Source organism: Equus caballus, chromosome 6 (genome assembly GCF_041296265.1).
Source record: "Equus caballus isolate H_3958 breed thoroughbred chromosome 6, TB-T2T, whole genome shotgun sequence".
NCBI lineage: Eukaryota > Metazoa > Chordata > Mammalia > Perissodactyla > Equidae > Equus > Equus caballus.
The window spans coordinates 4,976,336-4,994,865 of record NC_091689.1 but is presented as its reverse complement, the minus strand read 5'-3'; the positions used below and the strand labels follow the sequence as shown (position 1 = coordinate 4,994,865).

At 38.3% G+C, this 18,530-nt stretch overlaps 1 protein-coding gene across 2 annotated transcripts in view; it reads left to right on the top strand.

The window, feature by feature from the left end:
* BARD1 (BRCA1 associated RING domain 1) overlaps positions 1-3,677 on the top strand; it is a 79,877-nt gene extending 76,200 nt beyond the window's left edge. For both annotated transcript variants that reach the window (XM_023642278.2, XM_070269237.1), the window contains exon 11: positions 1,150-3,677. In XM_023642278.2, coding sequence (XP_023498046.1) covers positions 1,150-1,482 — 333 coding nt within the window. In that variant the 3' untranslated portion in view covers positions 1,483-3,677. The remainder of the gene's footprint in view (positions 1-1,149) is intronic.
* Positions 3,678-18,530: the final 14,853 nt, after the last annotated feature.

The following is an 18,530-nucleotide window of genomic DNA, read 5'->3' as shown; positions in this document are numbered from 1 at the left end:
TCTGAGAGGGGGTCACGATGAGCAGTAAAATCCAGAAGGTAATAATTTCGTACTGTTAATGGATTTTTGGCATCTTGAACATTCCCATAAACCTTTCAGAATCTGCGGTAAGTCTCAGATACAGGAAGTAACTTGAAAGAAAACTTAGAGCTGCTGCTCGGATTTAGTCACCATATGTCTTTATTGCCACATACTGCAGGTTTAATGGATAACACTCCATTAGCCTGTTGATATATAGGTAGATGGGAAATGACGAAGAAGAATTTTCATAGAAGGGAACTGTGAAACTTTTTTTAAAATAAAGCACACAGAAGTGTGTTTCATAGCTAACTGGATCCCTAACCCTGGCTTCATAATGCATTGTGTCTCAAGGAATACATTTCTAGAACTCTGGAGGCCACGTTCCCACGTGGCTGCCCTGGAGACCTTAGGTTGGTAATATAAGGGACCTGAATAGGGATGGGCAAAACTGGATAAAAGTCCATGGAAAAGTTGTTGCTCTTATAATTTAATAAAGTTGAGCTTGGTCTCCCTGAAGCAGATGTCAGATACGCTAGGAATTCTTAGGGCTTTAAGTCATACCAAATGTGAATAAATATTCTGATAAAAGAAGCTTGATGTACAGTTTTCATTTGCTACATGCACACACACACACAACACACACACACAAAGCACACCTAAAATCTGAGGAGAGTGGAAAGGACCCAAGATGGTGACTCAGTTTTAGGGAAAAAATTGTAAATAGGAAGCCTTTATTTGCATAAGTATTTTTATTTATTTATTTGTTTGTTTGTGGTGAGGAAGATTGGCCCTCAGCTAACATCTGTTGCCAGTCTTCCTCTATTTTATATGTGGGATGCTGCCACCGCCTGGCTTGACCAGTGGTATGTAGGCCCATGCCGGGTGTGTAACCCACGAACCCCAGGCTACTGAAGTAGAGCGTGCAAACTTAACCAGCACCCCACCGGACCAGCCCCTGGATCAGTGTTTTTCTTGACCCAAGTAGTTCACTTGAAAGACAGCTTGTTCCAGCACCTCATTAAATAGCTTCTTAACTGCTTATGATTATTATTTTTATTTCCCTCATTCATATGCAGTGTTTTCAAATATTTTGGTCTGCTTCTAACAAGCTTTTTCTTGTTATTTCAGTTGCCAAAGCTGTTTGATGGATGCTACTTCTATTTTGGGGGAACCTTCAAACACCATCCAAAGGACAACCTTATTAAGCTTGTGACTGCAGCTGGGGGCCAGATCCTCAGCAGAAAGCCCAAGCCAGACAGTGACGTGACTCAGACCATCAATACAGTCGCGTACCATGCCAAACCCGATTCTGATCAGCGCCTCTGCACGCAGTATATCATCTATGAGGATTTGTCTAATCATCGCCCAGAGAAGGTTCGGCAGGGCAAAGTCTGGATGGCTCCTTCCAGCTGGTTTATAGATTGCGTGATGTCGTTTGAGTTGCTCCCTCTTGACAGCTGAATACTACACCGGACGAACATTTCACATTGAACTTACACAGTGTGAGAACCCAGCCATTGCACTGTGTTGATCATTCATATTTTTACAGATAGGTAGACTCATTCTTATTTTTCCCCCCTTAAATTAGAAAGGAATTTTATGCCAGATTAGGAAATCATTCTGTGTTAACCATTTAGATGCTGGGATTGCTTTCAAGGATTTTTCTTTTTAAAACTGACATATGTTTTGATTCATCATGTCTTTCTATTCAAATTATCAGCTATCAAAGATTAATGAGAGGGTATCAGAACTGTTGGTTAAATATACAAGTGGTATCATTACTGTCTCAGCCTTTTAATGTTCTTTGATGAAAAAAAATCCACCCTTGCCACCAGCAAAAACACTTCCCATCTTTTAGTAAACAAAAAATATTGTCAAATAATTATTCTGGCTTTATTGTAATGAAAATAGTGTACCTGGTCTAAATGTGCCACCACAGATGTTAAACTATTCTTTTATCTACAATTGTCTTCATCTCACATTGCGATTATTTAGTTTATTATAATTTACTTGAATGTCTGTTTCTCCGTTTTTATTCCTTATTTTTATCTTGTCTATTCATCAGGAAATCATGTTTTGAACCTTAATATTATTGTTCTTTGGTGGTGAAGACCAACATGGGGCTCATGGTACATATTTTTATTATATACACTTGCTTATTGTTAACTATCGGTTTATAACCTTATCTACAATATATGTATATATACTTAGAGCATGTTTGCTAACACATTTTAGTATCGACATTTTGTAGAAAGTCTCACTAGACCAGCAGATTGTCTGTCAAATGTTAATGAGCTGAATTAGGAAGCAGTCTTCTTCCGGTAGGCCTTGCTACGTACTGCAAAAATAATTATTTTGAAGGCCTTAATTTCTTCTTTCGTAAAGTTTTTTTTCATTTTAGATTGCTCTGGAGGCAGAAGTTGGGGATTGCTTGATTTAGAACAGGTTGTGTCCAGATGACACGAAAGGCCCTGACAATAAGTCTAGAGGGAGGAATGGCAAGGGATTCCTCATGCTACAGGACAGTCAAGGCTGAGGAGCAGGCGGGGCTGGGAGGTTACTCTGGTCTGAGTGTTCTCATTTGTGAATCAACGAGCTAGATTATAGGTTAGATCATTTTAAGACCTTTTTTTAGAGGCAGAATTCTTTAAGAGGTCTTCCTGGAAATTGAATGTACTCATAATGTTAAAACCATGGGAAGGGAGACACTGTGAGACCGGCCAGTTTGGTCCCTCGTGGGCCAAAAACAGTCTGATAACCACTGCATTAGAAGCCTGAGAGTCTGAAGTTAGTGAACATTTTAAGATCCATTTATTTGGAAATTTGAGATCTGTTGATTATTTCAAAATAAATTTTACTTTAATTCCTTCTTTGACATGTTACTTTTCATATCAAGAAATATATCATATGAACAGGATAATATACTGCTGACCTCGACCTTCAGGGGTGAACTGGCTCGACTCCCTCTCTCCAGCCAGTGGTGTGTGTGTCCCACGTGTCGTTCTAAGGGAGAGTGATGAACACCGTAGCCCCAGACAAGTCGGATGGGTTGATAATGTCTGGACTAAATAATTGAAGACTCTCCGGGATTTGGGTTGTCACTTTTGATTTATGACTGACTTTCAGTCACTTTTCTGTTGCCTCAGTGGTTGCGTCCCTAGGCGGGTTTGTGTCTGTGCCTCTCATCAGAATCTCTGTTGGTAAAAACATGTCTGGGGGCTGCTGCTTGCTGTCCTTCCTTCATTTTCTTCGTGTACGCCCTCTCCCTCTGTCCTATTTTCTCCCCCACAGTTAAGCAGTTTTATTTTGGGTTTCTTTAAATATTTGTTTTGACGGCAGTTGATTGATGTTAAACTCTTGAAACTTGTACTTTCTGTATAGGTAAACTTGTAATTATCTTCATTTTTCTGTCATAGATCTAAGCTTCCTTTCTGTTTACCATAAATCATTAAAGTTCTTTGTGCTTCCTCTATAGAAGTGACTTATTCTGCGCTGTTAAAGAATAAGACTTCACAAGACTTGTGAGGACATCTTTCAGCTGACAAAGGCTTATCTTTTTGAACACTAATGCTTTTTAATTAATTTTGGATAGAAATATTTCTAAAGTATATTAGATACTTTATTACCTTAAATAAATTTTTCTGAATGCAATGTAACCTTGTTGGTTTGGAATCATCATTCAGAGCGTTCCTCATCACACAGTGATTCCTTTGTGGTTCTGTTAGTCAGAGGGGCGGTAGCATATCCACAGTATTACACGTGGCTGTTTTCTAGATCGGGTTCCACCTGCGTTTTGTAGTTTTTTACCTGTTTCCCTTGACAGCTGCTACTTTGTAGCTACTTATTTCCATTAATACTTTCCCCTATCTAATTTTTTTCTTTTGACTTGCTGAGGAATGGAAACCATAGGAAGTATATTAGAATTATGACTGAAAGGATCGATAAACAATGTGTGAAGGTTTTAGTGATTTACCTAAGAGTTAGATACTTACATTTTTGTAGATCAGATTCTCTGTTTATTTCAGCTGCCCTGATTTCTTTTGTCTGCTTTGTGAACTTGGCAATTAAATGACCTCTGCATAGATGAAGACTGTTTGGGAGGTTTGATGTTTCCCGTGGGGATGAGAAGATGCGGCTGGGCGGGGGCCACATTACGCATTAGCTGTTGTTGCCTCCACCGGTTGGAGCAGAGTCAGTTGTGTTCTAATGGTTCGTGGACCTCATCATAGTCACAAATGTCTGCTATATTCTCTAACCAGAGCACGTTAAAATGGGAGGAAATAATGCTTCTTTGATTGAATTACTGTAAGCCAGTGTTTTGTTTGAAGATGGACTGAACTACAAATTGTGAACTTAATGTATGTCTTTGTAAGTCAACCCTTTTCAAAGATATGCACATCGAAGCACCTAGTAAATGAAAACTGAGCAGTTCTAATTTTTTTTTTCAGTTGACCAATAGGTATTATGTTTGGCTCCTTACCTGCCTGCTCTCTTATGAATTAGAGATTGTTGATTATTTGTGTAGCTTTCTAAGGCACAGAGTGCACCTTTTGATACCTGGAAGTTTCTCTCCGAATGGCCATGTGGGAGACGTGGGAAAGCAGCTTACAGGGTTACTGACTAACACCCAGCCCTGAGGAGGCGCCCTGTGCAGGCTCCTCCGAGGCCAAGTGAGCCTCCAGTCAGGCTTGCAGACTGGAGTAAGGACAAGCACGGGCACGGCCCTGCACAGGCTGGGAAGTCAGTTGGACCTGGGTGTGTTTCCCATCTTTTTACTAACGTGTGTCTACAGTTATAAAGTAGGGAAATACTGTCCCTCTCACCAGGATGTAAGGATGTGTGACAGCTCTGAGCACCTCAGAGACACACGCTCACCTTCCAGCACCTCTGTGAGCAGGATGCACCAGAGATGTGTCTAAGAAAGCAGCTCATTAGAAGGTAGCTTTTGGTAGCACAGCTCATCTCAGTCCTGAATAGTCCTGGCTGTTGTGCCCAGCCCCAGCTTGACTGCTGGCTGTCCTCTTGTCTTCACTCTACTGGTATTAACCTTAACAACAACCAGGACCCAGCTATCGGGCTAATTTCTCACCTCTGACTTCTCTCCCCATCTGTGAGTGAAGTGCCCCCATCTGGATAGCCTCTGCTGCCCATACAGCTAAGATTTTGCGTATCTTTCATCCTCTAAATGCATTTCCTTTGGATACCAGGACTCCGTGGCCTCCACACTTAAGAAACGCACCTTAGAAAGCACTGGCCAAACTTCTGTCAGCATTGTGTCACAAGCCCCCTTGCCACCTCAGGCCTTCTGCTGTATGACCTTGGGATAACCTTACCTTACACATCTCTAAAGAAAGGAGTTGATCTTTTCTACCTTTAGTTCATAATTTGTGAGACTCTTATATTTTCATTATTAATACTATAAATTTGTTGAAATCACTACCCCTTTGCCTGGGGCTAAAATAATATTACCAAAATATTCTGCCATTGATGAAATCTATAGGTCTCTTTCTGAATGTTACCACTGTGGCTACCTTCGAGTTTTCAGATAACTCTGCTTACAAAAGTATTCAAAAGTATTACATAATCACTGTAGCAAATTGTCAAAGGACGAAAACATGAGGAAGAAAATAGTCCCCAAATGCAGAGATCATAAACTGAAAAATAGTTTTTTTGGCCTTCACAGTGTTAAAAAAACGTACTGAGTGTTATTGAAAGGGCATGTATTCAGTTCACAGTCCCACCACGCATTACTGTCTTACTCCCTTCCATTTTATTCATTTACTTGGGCCTTGGAAATATTGAGTTAATCCATAACCCAGAATAACAACTATTAACATTCTTGTCTTTTTTTCTGTTCTAGCACACACACATAGGTTTTGTAACTAAGGAATGAAACTCTGAATGTAACTTTACTTCTCATATTTTCCCATATAATTAAATATTCTTGTAGATATTTTGCAACAGTTGTATAGCAGCCTATCAACAAGATGTATTGTAATTTATTTAACCAAATCCCTGCTATTGAGTATTTGGATTATTTCCATTATAGATAAAGCTGCATAAACATTTTCATAGTAGATTTTACTCCTAGGGGAAGCGGGAGATTTTCTTTAAAATGTCAAACTAAGTCACCATCTGTCATTACCATCTCTACAAAATGCAGTGCACACCTTATACATTTAAATTAAGACCTATAGTTATGCTTAAAATATAAAAATTAGAAAATGAGCTTTAATTGATTGCTATAATTTTCATGAGTTGATGAGACACCCACTGCAATGCAAAAAGTGTGTGTGTGTAATATATCTGATCCCCCAAGACTCACATCTCTAAAGTTAAGGGATGTGGAATTTTGGTGGGGGTGAGGGTGATATGAAACGCACAGCCCTGGGTATGCATGTGCCTTGAAGTCATCGCCATTCTCATTGTAATAATCATTTCCTTTTTCTATGACTGCTGAAGTTCTGACACCTCGTGGTAAATTTGGATTATTTTTCTGGGCTGTGGAAGTAATGATTGATAAATATGACATTTAATTTATTTTAAAAGGGAATTAATACATTCTGAAAAATAAACGAAATCTGAAGATGTTTTTTCTATTGACATTTCTTTGGCTGCAGATATGTGGCAGAAGCACAAAGAGCAGGCAATTGACTTTTTCTGGAAGTATCCTCTTATTTAAAGTGCTCTGCAAAGAGTCACTAGCAATTACACCTATGCATTTTATCCTTTTAAAAAATATGTATCTGGTTTTACATTTTAAAAGGAGGTTAACAAGAGTCTGATATTGATTCACTGATTTGTACATTGATTCATGGGCTATTTACTGGGAAAGTACTGGATATCACTCTCTTGTTTTCTGGGAACAAGTGAGGTGAGTGAGACATGGCCAAGGCCCTCACAGGGCTGAAGCCCTGGCAGGAGAGCCTAACGAGGAAGCGGATGGTTGCACAGGTATTGTTGTTGGCCGGGCCGGCCCATGTCACGTGTGCAGGAAGAATGCCCTTGTAGAGACCTGCACACTAGTGGGCATTTCTGTGTCAGGACAGACTTCCAGAAGTCTATCTTGCCACACATGACTCACTTGGCAGAAGAACCAACCAGTATTTGCTCTGGACGTAGGTATTTTTTGAAAAGGTATCTAGGACTCATTCTTAGGACCAGATAAGTTCATATCCCCATGATAGTCACTAAGCATTTTTTGATTCCCCTTGAGTGATACTTCTACTCTCTGGCAAAAGAGAAGGACATTCTATCAATATTTTATTGGAGAGTTTTTTTCTTTAATTAGGAAGCCAAGGCAGAAATAGGAAATCCAGCTTGCTGAAGGCACAAATGGGAAATGAATTTTTTGCTTTCAGTGTTACATTTTCTATGTTGGCAAATTTAATCTCAAGATAATTTAAACAGTAGTTAAAGCTTTCCAGATTTATTTCATCTACCTTTTTAGAAAATGCATCTTTTTAATATTCATGCTGGTTTTCTATGAATTCAGATGTAGTCATTAGAAAGGAGGTTTTTGTTAATGTAAGAAAGGTTTTTTTAAATGGATTGTTGGCATTTAAAAAATTTCCATTTCATAGAAAAACCTTTGTGTATGTAGCTTAAAAAGTCAAATAGTGCTAAAGGATTTGGACTAAAAAGCATGAGTCTCATTCACCCCTCTCTCGATGTCGACTCAAAACCCTCACTTTGTACTCTTTCAATAAGCAGTTGACTTTGGAATTCGCCTTCTATGGAAGTAAGCCTGTGTACTGCATTCTGTGGATTCATCCATCATAGACATCTGTTGATTTCCTACCGTGGTAGATGATCATTTTGTCACTCTGAGCGTCCTTCTTTCCTCTCCCCATCTTCCCAGGAGGGAATTTAAATCTCTTTTGAGGGTTTTCACACCGATGACTATGGAAATACCCCTGTTCTTCCAAGTGTTTTGCAATGATTGCATTTCCCTTTTTGTAAACCTTTTTTGTTTCCCTTGAATTTTTATTAGTTTAAAATGTCTAAGCTTTAGAACTTATGTCTACATCTTTCACTACTTTCTGATGTCTCTGGAAAAGGGCTCACAATATAATTTTCCTTTGAGACAAACCTGTTTGGGCAGTAGACCAGCTTCAGTCTTTGCTAGAAACAGCCCTCCCGCAGCCCCTGCATCCCACTCCAGTGTGGACCATTTGACCGTCACATCTGCTGCATAGCTTTCGTCCTGCGACTTCCCCTCCCTCCCAGGTCCGGGAAACCCCTTTGCTTCTCTTCTTTCTTGGAATCCGTTTTCTGCCTTACACCTATATTTTAATGGAGTATATCCTTCAGTAGCTTCAGGAGAAAGAGTACAACCTAAATATTTTATGGGAAAATGTTTTCTTTCTGCCATCACCCCTGACTTTGTTTTGGTAAATACTTCTCAAGTGGCAGTTGTTTCCCCTCAGAGTAGGGTTTTGAGGGGTGAGTCAGCTTCTTCCTTCTTGTCTGTGTCCCCTCTGCAAGCACATCGTTTTGACCCTCCTCCCATTTACGAAGTCATTTTCCCCTACCATGCATTGTGTTGAGGGTTACATCGGGTTACGTAATGTGGTTTTCAGGCAGAGAAAGGGGCACGCAATGGAAGAATGCCTTAAATATCTGTACTCATTCTTCTGAAAACCAGAAATTCTTACCTTTTATATATAGTTAATACAACATTTGAGGCTTTGAATTGTTTCTGCCATTTGGAAATAATTGGGCATACCCTGGTTTAAAAGGGTGTAATCTGGCCCTTTGAGAGTAACGTTTGACGAGCTAAGGCAGATTAGTTGTCTGGGGCTTGGAGCAACTTGCTCACAGGACTTAGTCAACCGTTTCTTTTCCAAATGATATTTTTGAGACTGGACTATCAAGTAGAAAGCCTATTAATCTCCTCTTACCGTGGTTGAGGAAAGAGGAAGAAAGAATAAATTAAAAATATGTATAAGCAATGGCTTTATGTCTTTTTATGTTACACTCTGATTTGTTAAGAATTGGCTAGGCCTCTTCACTGAAGGATAGGGTTGTGGTTTTGTGGCATTTCATCTGGAAGAAAATATAATCATTCAACTCTCAATATACCTGTAATTGGAGGAGTCAGGGGCAGTAAACCTCAGGGCCTGCTTTGCATAGTAAATAATCCAGAGAAATATGTCCAGGTGGTTACCTCTGGGGAATATCTTAAATATGTAATAATTTTTGGAGGAAAGGAATCCATGTAACCAGCAAGAGGAATTTAAAAGTTGAACATTTCCTCCATGGGATCGTCCCTACTAGAATCGTCAGTGTGTGCAGTGTGTCAGGAAATTGTGGATTAAAAATCTTGATCTGAGCCATTTCTTTCTCTTGTTTTGAACCATTTCCAAAATTTCGTTCCTTTATAAATCATTTCCGTTTGTAGGTGAAAGCCAGGATCACTAAAAATAGCACACGGCTTCAGTCGTTTCGTTTAAAATGTTAAGTAAGCTCAAAGGCTGCAGAACTGGAGCTCAGCTTTTCCCTCTTGACTCGTAGCTTTTCCTCTTTTCTCTATTGTATACTTGGGTGTTTTCTTCTTGCCACTTCTGTTGCCAGAAGTTTTTAATAAGTTCTTCCTTCATAGAAGGTCTCTGCCTCCATCCCTGTCCTACATCTGGAACAGAAGACTGATGGCATTGTCTGTGGCTTACCTTCTTTTTCTTCTCTGCTAGACTTCCATTCCCTCCATACCATTATTCTCCTGCCCCTCATTGACTGGTCAGTGGCATTCAGTCTCAAAAAATCTGAACTTCAACACTCTCCACTGAGTTTCTGGCTTTTTCATCCAAGAGGAAAAAATGTTCCACAGGATTCTTGGAATTGTCTACTTTTATAAAGCTATCAGAAATTCATCCACTTCAATGAATGGGACACTACTTTTTAAAAATTTGCCTTATAAATTATTACTTTTCTTTTTTCTTTTCTCCCCATTGTTTCCAATTTGTGTTTTATTTCAACATTTATTTAGTGTAGCTATCAAAACATTACCAAAATCTTCATTTCCAGTTACTGGTCAAAGTCAATGGTCTTTGTCTCTTATTAAAGAAACTGTGACCTAATTTTTCTAAGCTTCTTAAAGCCAGACTACATAGTAATCACAGCAGTGAATGCTTTGTTGTCATATGCCTACCATGATCAGACTGTTTTCATTGTTATATATGTATTAAATAATTCTCACAACAGCCTTTATTTCCTAAGTACTATTTTTGTCCCATTTTAAAGATGAGCAAACAGGCCCTGAGAGTTTAAGTAACTTGACCAAAGTCACACAGCTTGTTTTAGTCCTGCTGAGAGTTGAGCCCAGATATTCTGACTCAAGAGCCTGAACTATTAACCACTACCTCAGTCTTCCGTAGTATCTCTGAACCCAGACGTGGCTCCAGGAGAGTCTTTGGTGCAAAGAATCAGCCCCTGAGCTCACTGAAGCAACAATTCTAAAGAGAACTTTGAAAAGCAGTGTGAAAGAGGCAACATGCTATAGTGGTTAGTAATGGGCTAACTTTAAACTATAAAAGTTAACTTGAATGATTGTGGCAGGTAATTTTGTGCCTGACACTCAGTCTCCTCATCTGTAAAATGGGGACAGTAATGTCCTAAAGGGTCATGAAGATTACATGAGAACGTATGAAGTGCTTGGTATAAAGAAAATAATGACTACGTGGGACCTGTCTCAGTCAGGAGTAGATCCGTCCCATGGATCTGAAAGGCAGCAGCCCAAACCAGGTAGGAAATTATTTTTCTCTTATGTAACATGAAGTCTAGAACCAAGTGGTCCAAGGCTGGTACAGTGGGGCCCATTCTCTACCTTGCAGCATTGTTATAACGTGTTCACTGTAGCTCTGACCATCTCATCTGCATTTTAGATTGGAAGGAGGTGGCAGAAGAGCCCACCAGCTCTGTTAGCCACCCCCCCAGAGCTGATTCCTATGTCTCCTTAACCAGAAAGTCACATGATCTGCCCACCCGCAAAGTGTCAACTCTCAGCAACAAAAAATGGAACTGTTAGCGAGGAAGATGGAGCTAGCTAGTGTATGTGTGTTTATATATGGTGATTACACGTGTGTATTATCTGCCAGAGGCAACAGCAGAAAGAACAGACTATCATCAAACTAGGGAAGAAGTGGAGTGGCAGTAGCTATAGCCAGTAGCGAACCTAAACAGCAGCTGCAGCAGTAGTGGAAGCCAGAGGGACGAAGTTGGAGAGGGAATGAGAAGATGTTCCTGCTCCATGCATTAAAATAGTAAGACAGAAAAAATGAGCTTGACTGTTGCAAAAGAATGACATGCAAATATATATTTAAAAATGGTCACATTCAGGTCTTAAGAAGTTACCTTAATTGGTTAGACAGTATGATGACAAAGCCTCTGTATTGGGCTTGAACTCCACAGGGATTAATTAGCCGCCCCCTCATCCTCTGTCCTTGGCCAACCTTCCCATAAATGAGTGTAGTCCAGACACTAATGAATGTGGATCTTTCAACCTATCTCCATTCCGAGGGGAAAAGGAAACTCAAACCACGAAACATTCACTTAATAGATAATGGACTGATAGCATCGTCTTTGCTTTAAAAGACAAGAGATGGTCTCTGATGATGGACTGTACGTGGTTGGCTTGGAGCATTATGGCCATCATAAGGAGCCCATTTGTCATGGAGCCTACTGCACAATGGATTGTTTGCTGGAGTGAGCCTTTCGCATCGGAGGTCTCCTTACCAAGACGATCCAGTGGATGACTTGTGGTTGATTTCATTCTCCTTATTGATCTCTAATGGAGAATAAAGACTTTCAATGCCTGGGTTCCTTTGTTCAAACAATTATATAATCAAAGGTTAATTTAACGTTGGGTGCATGATCAGATTATACTTAGATAGCACTTTGGTGTCATTTCTTTTGACAAAGCTTGAGTTCATCTGAGGATACGCAGATACAGTTATGCCAAGAACATTTCTAAGGCTGAGATAAAACAAGGAAAGTGCACCTATAGAACAGGGTAATTTTAATGTTAGTGAGTATCACTGAAAAAGTTTAAACTGGCAATATTTAATCACTAAAATGATAAACAACAGGTAAATACAGATTTTAGCCATATAATTTATGGATTAAATAAAAGAATCTTCAAGAGTTCCAAAGCAATATGAATGAAACAGAAATATAATCCATGAAAAATGATATCCAGGTTCACTGCTAAATGGTGAATTTCTTATAATGCTGGGAAATGGCCTGGCTAAAAAGGGTAACTGATTTTTCCCCCATCTGCTTTAAAATATGAAGGTAATGTGATTTTAATATGCCCGCGTTTGAGAGAGGACACTGCCTGTATACATTTCTTTTGCCTCTGATCTGATAAAATTCATTTCTACCCTTTCAGAAGATAGGCCATTTCAGAGAAGATTCTTACTAATTATTAGGCAAAATGTACTAGTAACAAGAGAATGCAGAAGAGAGGCAAAATTTGTCCGATCTAGTGAAAAAGGAACATAAAAATATTTGGAGAAATATTTAAGTGCTGGCTGTCATTGGATTTTACCAAAAATCCAGAACTGAGCCTATAATGTTGCAGGTTTAAGAGTCATCATCGCCCTTGGAGGAAGATAAGCATATTTGCGTCCTGCACTTATGAGTCGAGCCAATTTCATTGTGGCATTGATGGAGTTTTCTGGCTTCAGCTGCTGGGTTTTTGCCATTCTAAAGATAAGAGCTGATGTAATCATGGAGAAGCTCCTGATATTTATGTAGATGTGCTCTCTGTGGCTTGAAGGATTCTGCTTTACCTAATTTCAAATCACTGCCAGGCACGATTGGGCCAGTACAATGTTGCTCAATTTCTTGGAGCTTTGCTACATATTTATACCACATAAAAGTCAAAAATTTATTAAATCACCATCTCCTGATAATAAGATCTGTGACTGCTATCTTATATCAGAGCACACTCTCACATCCCCGACTTTAGATATTGAACATTTCTGTCTCTATCAGAACAAAGTCAAGTATTTCTGAAACAGGGTTCAAATATAACCTTTTGCCAAATATTTGTTTTTATTTTATATATTGAGAACATAGCATGGAAACCATTATTATTTTTTTTAAATTTTAATAAAGAAAGGTTCTTTTGGCTTTATATCATTGCCAACAATTGTGACTCTGAAATTAGGATTTACTCAGCAACATTTTGGATTCATGAGGCAGAATAGCATGCATTTTGCTCTCCTGTAGCAATATTGGTTCTGCAGAGGAAGTGATGGTAAAAATGCTATTTTTTTCTGAGTACACTAAGCGGATGTGAAGCAGAAGACACACGGGAAGGAAGTATATGTTCTTCTGAGGTGCTATTTCCGCAACGGCTCTTTTAGGCAGCAACCACACTTTATGTCTCTGTCCTTTGCAATATTCTGCAGTTTCTAATACAACATAAAATCAATTTACAGTTTCCTTTTATATGTCAGCAGTTGTAGGTTCTGCTATCAGTTCTTCAAGTTAGAGTGTATTGTGTGATCTGAATCAGCATGGTACAGCAGCAAGCGCATTAGACCAGGAGTCCATTCTGGATTGATTTCCATTGGGCCATTTACTACCTGTTGACAGAAGAGCGTTTCAGACCTTCATTTTCTTGACCAATATCAAAAAATAATAATCTTTGACTATCCTATGGGTTGCTTGGCACATCAGTAATAAATGTGTGTGTAAATTGTTAGGTCCTCCATAGATACAAGGAATTATAATTTAGGAAGCTTTGGACACCATACTAGCCTTTCTAAATTCAGGGCTTATTCTATCAAGGGTAAGAAAAAATAGCTGATAGATGTACTTGAACAGCAGACAAAGTTATTGGCTGTCAGGAGAAATAAGAAGAGTTTTTGACATCAAATAGGTCTGATATTTTAGAGATGGTAGCAACTCCAGAAGCTCTCCAGTTCCAAGATTCAGATTGGCAATAATTATAATATTATTGTCAGAATATTAACAATCTACCTATCTAAATTTGAAATATTTTATAGATGCTGTGTAATCCAATATAAATAAAACCAATGATATCTTTAATAAATGCCTTACAATCTATTAAAATCATAGATGGAATACTTTGGTTGTACACCAAGATACAGCTAGTATGTAGTTCTGATAATAATTCAGATTATTTATTATCCTTCCTTCATATGATTTCAAGGTAGTGAGTTATTTCTTGAAAGAGGTTCTTTACATTGTTAAATAAAGGAGATATTCTTGGATAAAAACGTTTTATTCCTAAGCCTCATAATTTTTTTAACCTAACAGAATATAAAGAATATTTTCTTGAGCTATTCATAATTATATACTCTCAGTGGTATGGGAGAATCATAAATTGCAATCAAGATTAATCTTTACATTGAATTCTCAGTCACGCATAGATTCAGTATCACCTTCAAGAATTAGAAAGGGAGACTTTACTGGCATAGACTATTAAATCCACAGAGCAGTCACATGAGAGGGATCTAAAAAATGTCTGTCGTCTGAAGTTTTGTTCTTTACAGTGTAGTAAAGAGATGTAAAATCAAAATTTGGTTCTGAACTTATAAACTTGCAAAACTCTGCGTAACAGTACAGGAAATAAGTTCTGAAAAGTAGTCAAAAATCAAAGGTCAATTCAATATGACTAAGATTACCAAAAGTGATTTTCCTTCCTTTTCATGTGGGGGCGGGGTTGTTTTTTATTGAATAAAAGCATTCCATCTGTAAATGTCATTCTCCTTAAAATGCTCAGAATGATTTCCAAAGGAGTAAGTCTTGTATTGAGATTTTTACACTGCTTATCAGAAAGTCTTCATTCTTTACAACCCGTTTACTTTTGCCAGTATGAATGTATATCATTTGAAAAGCATCATTTCTTGAATAAATATTTACATGATGACCAGACCTACTAGTCAAGGCAGTACGGATTTAAAGAGAAGACATCGTTTTTGATTCATGAGGAGAAATGCGTTTTTCTTGATGATTTGAGAAGACTGAGAATCATTTTAAAAAGACAATGAATATTTTAAGTCTAAGTCAGATGAAAATGAATTGTACTTAATTACCGATCTCCCATGGGAGGGTGTGTGTGTTGGTTATATATTACTATATGACAAAACAAAGCGGATTAAAAAATATGTCATACTTCATGAACCCATGCCTTGAATGGACTCACCTGATGGTTCTGCTTTACATAGTATCAGCTGGGGCTGCAGACATTTGTAGATTTCACTGGATTGGGTCATTCAACGTGTGTCATTCACATGACTGATAGTTGGTGTTGGCTACCTAACTCCCTTGTGTCTTGGTTCTTCTCCACTTGGCCTCTCCACGTAGACTTGGCTTAGACCTCTAAGAATATGCCAGCTGGGTTCCAAAAGAGTAAGTATTTCAAGCAGGAGGGAAGACAGTGCAAATCTCTTGAGGCTTGGCCTCAGAAGTTGCATAGCATCACTTGTGCTGCATTCTCTCGATTGAAGCGTAGCATAGGGCCAGCGTACGTGCAAGGGAGGGGAAACAGAGTCCGCATCTCATGGGAAGGAGGGATTGAAGAATTGACAGCCACCTTCAATTCACAGCAGGGGGAAAAGTCTCCACGTTTGGTGAGAAATTGTCATGGCATCCTAAAAGCTGTTTCAGGTTCTGCCATTACTGAGATGATTGCTTGCTTTTTCTAAATATCTTTCCTCACTGCTTAATGATTCAAAACAATTCATTGTATACATAGAACATGACTTTTTGATCTAGTACACAGCTTTGGAAAAACATGTTTTTAAAATGGCTGCAGAATAATTACCGTCAGCACATAGAAGAAAACTGAAACTGCCTGTGCTCGTTGTTTAGTTAGACTTGGGCTGACAGCAGTTTTGATCATTGTTGCATATATTCTTCATGGCATAGATTTCTATTTCTAAAAGAGTTGTTGCCTCCTCTTAATCGTTCTCCTCTCTTTCCTTAGTATAGATTTATAATCTTTTAGCCTAACTAAAAGACTACGTTGCCGTTAGTTGTGGGATTAGGTGCCAATGATCGGTCACAAGAAGTGTTGGATGAGTCTTTCTGGTGTCCTTTCATTTTACTGTTGGAAGTGGATGGATTTATTTGCTGGCCAAGGATCACATGCAGATATCATGGAGTGGGAAGCTGGAAAGAGTCTGGTTCCCTAATGACACTGTGGAGAGCCCCTACCAGCCCAGGGCTGCCAAACTTGGCATTTCTTCTATGGGAGAGAGATGAACTTGGGTCTTGTATAAACTACTTCTATTTTGGATTTCTTTGTCGTTGTTACAAGGAGCCATGCCTAATTTGATTTGGTTCACCTGCTAAGCAAGTCCTTCATCTTGGACTTAAACATAATGAAAATATAGTCAATGTTGATAGATATCTTCTCTATCGGTGATGTGTTAAACATGATTCTTGGTTTTCTTGTTTGCTTTTTGGCCTGGCACTTATTTAATGGTTTCAATGAAAGAAACATTGTGCCTGCATACATGCTCATTTACATGCACGGACAATTAAGGAAACCTTAAAGCTGGCCTTGGGTGATATTCTGGTGTTTGTTTGTGAAGATGTAATTGGCCAAAGACTACACCAGAGAAAGTCGATTCTTTTATCTTTGTTTCTTTGGTTATCAGAGCACTACTGAGAGTTCCAAGCAGAAAACGAGTAAGTCCAATTAAAATTAAGTCGAAACTTAGATATTTTAACATTAGTGTGACTAATATAATCAATGGTTGATACAAAGAAACATACATTTTTATGAAAATAGAAATATTTACATATAAGACTGAAAATTTATTTTCTTCATTTGAATTGTGTTTTTATGCTCACGGTGTGGACTACTTTTTAAAATAACAGATTTATTGACATATAATTCACATACCATAAAATTTACCCTTTTAAAGTATATGATTCACTGGGTTTTAGCATATCCAGAGGTATGCAACCATTAGCACCACCATCTAATTTGAAAACATTTTCATCACCCTAGAAAGAAACTTCATACTCATCAGCAATCATTCCTCATTTAGCCCTACCGCCTGCCCCTGGCAAACACTAATCTACTTTCTGTTTCTATGGATTTGCCTACTCTGATCATTTCATATAAATAGAGTCATACAATATACGGCCTTTTGTGACTGGTTTCTTTCACTTGGCATAACGTTTTCAAGGTTCACCCGTACTGTAGCGTTGATCAGCACTTCATTCCTTTTTACTGCTGAATAACTTTCATTGTATGGAGATACCACATTTTGTTTACCCATTCATCAATAAATGGATATTTGGCTATTATGAATCATGTTGTTATAAACATTTGTGTGCAAGTTTTTGTGTGGACATGTGTTTTCATTTCTCTTTGGTATACATCCAGGAGTGGAATTGTTGGTCATGTGGTAGCTCTATTTTTAATCATTTTAGGAACTGCCAGACTGTTTCCCAAAGCGGTCGCACCATTTTACATTGCCAACAGCAGTATCTGAGGGCTCTGATTTCATCACATCCTCCACAACACTTGTTATTATCTGACTTTTTGATCCTAGACATTCTAGTGGGTATGAGGCGGCATCTCATTTTGATTTTAATTTGCAGTTCTGTGATGACAAATGATATCGAACATTTTTCACGTGCTTATTGGCTATTTCTATACTGTCCTTGGAGAAATGCCTATTTGTATCTTTTGCTCATTTTTTTAATTAGTTGTCTTTTTATTATTGAGTTGTAAGTTGTAAGACTCCACTTTGGCAGCCCGTTGTAAGAGTTGTAAGAGTTCTTTATGTGTTCTAGATACAAATCCCTTATCAAGTATATGATTTGCAAATATTTTCTCCCATTCTGTGAGTTTTTTCACTTTCTTGATGGTGTCTTTTGAAAGAAAACTTTTTTAACTTTGATGATGTCTGATTTATCTATTTTTTCTTCCGTCACTTGTGCTTTTAGTGTCATATCTAAGAAACCATTGTCTAATCCAAGGTTATGAAAATTTATTCCTGTTACCTTTTAAGACTTTTATTGTTTTTGCTCTTACATTTAGGTTGCTGATCCATTTTGAGTTAATTTTCATATTTGGTGTCAGGTGGGTATCCTGCTTCGTTCTTTTGCATGTGGATATCCAGTTGTCCCAATACCATTTGTTGGAAAGATTATTCTTTCTCCATTGAATTGTTGGCACACTTGTCAAAAATCAATCAATCACAAATGTAAAGGTTTACTCCTGGACTCTCCATTCTATTTCTTAAATCTATAAAACTAGTCTTATGCCAGTACCACACTGTCTCGATTACTGTAGGGTTGTAGTAAGTTTTGAAATTGGAAAGTGTGATCTCCAACTTTGTTCTTTTTCAAGATGGCTTTAGTTGTTCTATGTCCATGTCTCTTTCATTTTCATATGAATTTTAGGATCAGCTTGTCTACGCAAAAAACAGCAGCTGGCGTCTTGGTGGAGATTGCGTTGAGTCTGTAGATCAGTTTGGGGAGTGTTGCCATCTTAACAATGTTAAGTCTTCCAA